General features: G+C 42.5%; 1 protein-coding gene and 2 pseudogenes across 1 annotated transcript; all 3 read left to right on the top strand.

The window, feature by feature from the left end:
- The first annotated feature begins 2335 nt into the window (after positions 1–2335).
- On the top strand, positions 2336–3025 carry LOC123396702 (UDP-glucuronic acid decarboxylase 4-like). Its single transcript, XM_045091556.1, has 4 exons — positions 2336–2407; positions 2529–2612; positions 2711–2785; positions 2867–3025. Exons 1-4 carry the CDS (start codon positions 2378–2380, stop codon positions 3023–3025), a joined length of 348 nt encoding a protein of 115 aa, XP_044947491.1. The 5' UTR covers positions 2336–2377.
- LOC123400494 lies at positions 3024–3110 on the top strand (annotated as a pseudogene).
- An 82-nt stretch (positions 3111–3192) lies between these two features.
- LOC123400487 lies at positions 3193–3278 on the top strand (annotated as a pseudogene).
- Positions 3279–3575: the final 297 nt, after the last annotated feature.

Raw genomic sequence — 3575 nt, 5'->3', positions numbered from 1 at the left:
TGGCGCACGCCCGCGCTCGGCCGCCGCCTCCCCGTCATCAACCCGACCACCGAGGTCTCCATAGGTCCGCCCCTCTCTCTGTCTCTGATTTCCGTTCGCCCGTCTCGTTGGCTGCCCTGCTCATCACTAGGTTTCCACAGGAGAGATCCCGGCGGACACCTCGGAGGACGTGGACGCCGCGATGGCGGCCGCGCAGGCCGCCCTCAAGAGGAACCGCGGCCACGACTGGTCCCGCGCCCCCGACGCCGTCCGGGCCAAGTACCTCCGCGCAATCGCCGCCAATGTACTCTGCCGCTTCCTCCATAGGCGGTCTGTGTGTGTGTGTTGATGGGAGCGTCGAGCTCCGTCGGTGGCGGCGACATGGACCAGTCCTCGGCAGGGAACGCCAGCACCAGGTGGAGCAACTTCTCAAGGTACCGTACCAACTCAACTCACATGACAGCCTACATGTGAATGTTGTGCACATCATCAGTTTCATCACACATACCCCTCCATCGTTTGTTGATTCACGCCTTTTGATCTGCTTTTACACATGTCTGTGTTAGTAGAGTACTACGTAGTACATGCAGATAAGAACGTTAAGTATTGTGTTTGGTTTAGGTTTTGTTGTGCTTAGTTGCTCGCTTAATCCCAAAGAAACACCACCAAACAAACTTTTGTTTGGAATATGGATTGACACCTGAAAAAGGTTCTGAATATTTAGCCAGGCTAACATATGTACCAGTAGATCATCTGATAATGGCTAAAGCTTAAAAGAATGTTTTGGGGGCACATACACACCTGGATGGGAAGGTACACGCAGGGCTGCCCTCCCTACTAGTACATCTATGGGCGGCCAATGTTGTGTCACGGAAACGACGAAAACATCACAACCCCCAAGACCTCCATTGACCTGAGGAGACAACAACTTCTGCTCTGTGAATGTTTGGTCTATGTGGAACTAAGATATGAAAATATTACTACATTTATTCATAATTTTATACATGTATTTATATATAAATCTATAAAGATGTTGCGTGAGTTTTTGTTTGGGTAGGTTCTTGATTTTTGTCCAAACCAAATGGGAGCCATTGTCAGCAACAGTCACATTTCAATTGTATTGTGTGTATGTATATAAAAAACGCATCATTCTAGTTCATGATCCGAAATATATAGGTAGGAAGGTGTGGAAGATAGTGACAAAAGATAACAATTAATATTAAGTAAACTGGTGTGCAGTGAACCATTATATTAATTTCGAAATACAAGAATGTAATTATTCATCTTGATTGAACGATCTTCCACCAAAGTCAAAAAGCACAGTGAAATAGTCGGCTGTAGAAATTTTGATCAAAACTGTCCCACTAAAATCAGCAAAACGAAAAAATGGCATAAATCAATATATAGAAGTGCAATTTTGACAAAGACTATTTCCTAAAACATCACAACATGTCTCATCCCTTGTGCGTGCTACTTTGCTTGTCCTCACCCTCTCGACCCTCCCCTTGCTCATTCGCCATCATTTTATTCAGAACGTAGATGGGGGGCAAAGCACCTAAGCTCCAAGTGAGCTCCTGCTCCACCCTCGAGGTGCCTTCATGTACTGTTTTTATTTTTAGTCTCAACGTTTGGCATAGATTTATAATACGAAAAATGTCAAACTACTTTTCTTCATAGTCTTTGTTCATCAATCACATTTATGGATCCAAATTCATTCAACAGGTTTGCCGCAGCGAGCGCCCAGGGATTACCTTGCGTCGACGTGGGCATTACTAGCGAGCGCCCAGGGATTCCCTCTTGAAGAGTGTAATGGTGTACCGCAGTAGTACACTCTGTCTATGTACCCCAGAAAGTGATTCAAAAAATAGCAATTAAGAACCGCATGGAGGAAATATGTGCCGTGTTTAGTCATCTATAAGACCTGCTTTCTATATCGATGATAGCTTTTTTATACTAGATGAGTAAATGTAATTAAATCTGCTTTTGATCTTAAATTTGTAAAACCTGGTACTTTTTTCACATGTAAGTTACTTTTTGATGCATTTGATGTCCTTTCATTTCAGATGATTGAGCGGAAATCTGATCTGGCTAGGCTAGAGCCACTTGATTGCGGGAAGCCTCTTGATGAGCTAGTAGCAAAATTGCAATGCTGAGAGTGTAAATAAAAAAATACAGTAAAAAATAAAATCTTATATGCAATGTTGTCACCATGTGCAAGCTAGTCGTTGCTCCATTTTCTATGAATGCATTTGTCATGTGCAGTTTAAATTCATTACATATAGAACATAGTATTACTCTTTCTCCAGAGAAGTACCATTGATGTGTATGTATGTTTCTCTCGACAACAGGTGTCAAGAGTTGCTATGACGAGGGCAAGCGTAGAGCTGAAACCTTGACCATGGACTACCACCGTGGTGCCAACCTTGAAGTATTTTGTCATTTGTGTTATACTAATATATTGTTGCAAGCACTAAAATTTCCATTCCATCTGTATAAAAATAGGCCTGTATGTTTAGTGATTGGTGCATTTTGTTGTGTTCACTATTTAGGTTAGGATTGCTCGGATCTGTAACACCTATGGCCCGCGCATGTGCATTGACGATGGCCGTGTTGTCAGCAACTTTGTTGCTCACGTAAACACACAACGTTGTTGCTCTGCTAGTTAAAAAACCGCAAGTTTCTTTTCATTTCCGAACTAGGACCTGAATGCTCTATGTTAATATAATGGCAGGCGCTAAGGAAGGAGCCATTGACGGTTTACGGCGATGGCAAGCAGACCAGGAGTTTCCAATACATTTCTGATTTGGTAGGTCATCTCTAACCATCAGTGAACAATAATTATGGCTATGCTATCTGGAATGCGCTTTCTAAAATAGAACTCTTCTAGGTTGAGGGGTTGATGAGGCTGATGGAAGGTGATCACATTGGGCCATTCAACTTGGGCAACCCCGGTAAGTTCAACATGCTGGAACTGGCCAAGGTTGTCCAGGACACCATCGACCATGATGGTGAGTTCAATAACACTATTATGATGATGGTGTGCTGAGCAGAGGATGTGAAACATTTAGACCACTGAGACCTTTTTTGGTCTTTGATGTATCTAAAATCGAGCTTTTTAAAACTGATGCTAGGCATGCCATCACTGTATATATATTGTTGTAGAGATGCTTGAGGTGGTTCTGTTATTGTGGTACACCATGGAGTTTGTCAGCTAAGCATATGATGTTACAAGGAGATGCTACTGAGATGTCACCCATCGTTGAAGTATCTTAAACTGAGCTTTTTAAAACTGATGCTTGGTTTAGCTAGTGCTGGTAGCTTAGAGTGAGTATTGCTTATCTGCTTGTTAATTGAAATCCACAACACACTGAATTTAGCAGTGAGTATTGCTTATTGCTTATCTTTTTGTCTTCTTAAAAAGAATGGCGTGTTCATTGCGGCCAAACATTGATGGGAATGCCTTAGCTTCTTTCTTTTTCTGCTGGAAACCTTGTTTTTGCTTCACATTTCTTGACTGGTCAGCCTGGCATCTTACCTTATTAACTATATCAACATGTTTTACTCTTACTTTAATTGAAGTATTCTGCAGTATGCAA

Source organism: Hordeum vulgare, chromosome 5H (assembly GCF_904849725.1).
Source record: "Hordeum vulgare subsp. vulgare chromosome 5H, MorexV3_pseudomolecules_assembly, whole genome shotgun sequence".
In the NCBI taxonomy this organism is placed as follows: Eukaryota; Viridiplantae; Streptophyta; class Magnoliopsida; order Poales; family Poaceae; genus Hordeum; species Hordeum vulgare.
The sequence above is the reverse complement of the archived record's forward strand: the minus strand, read 5'-3'. Positions and strand labels throughout refer to the sequence as shown.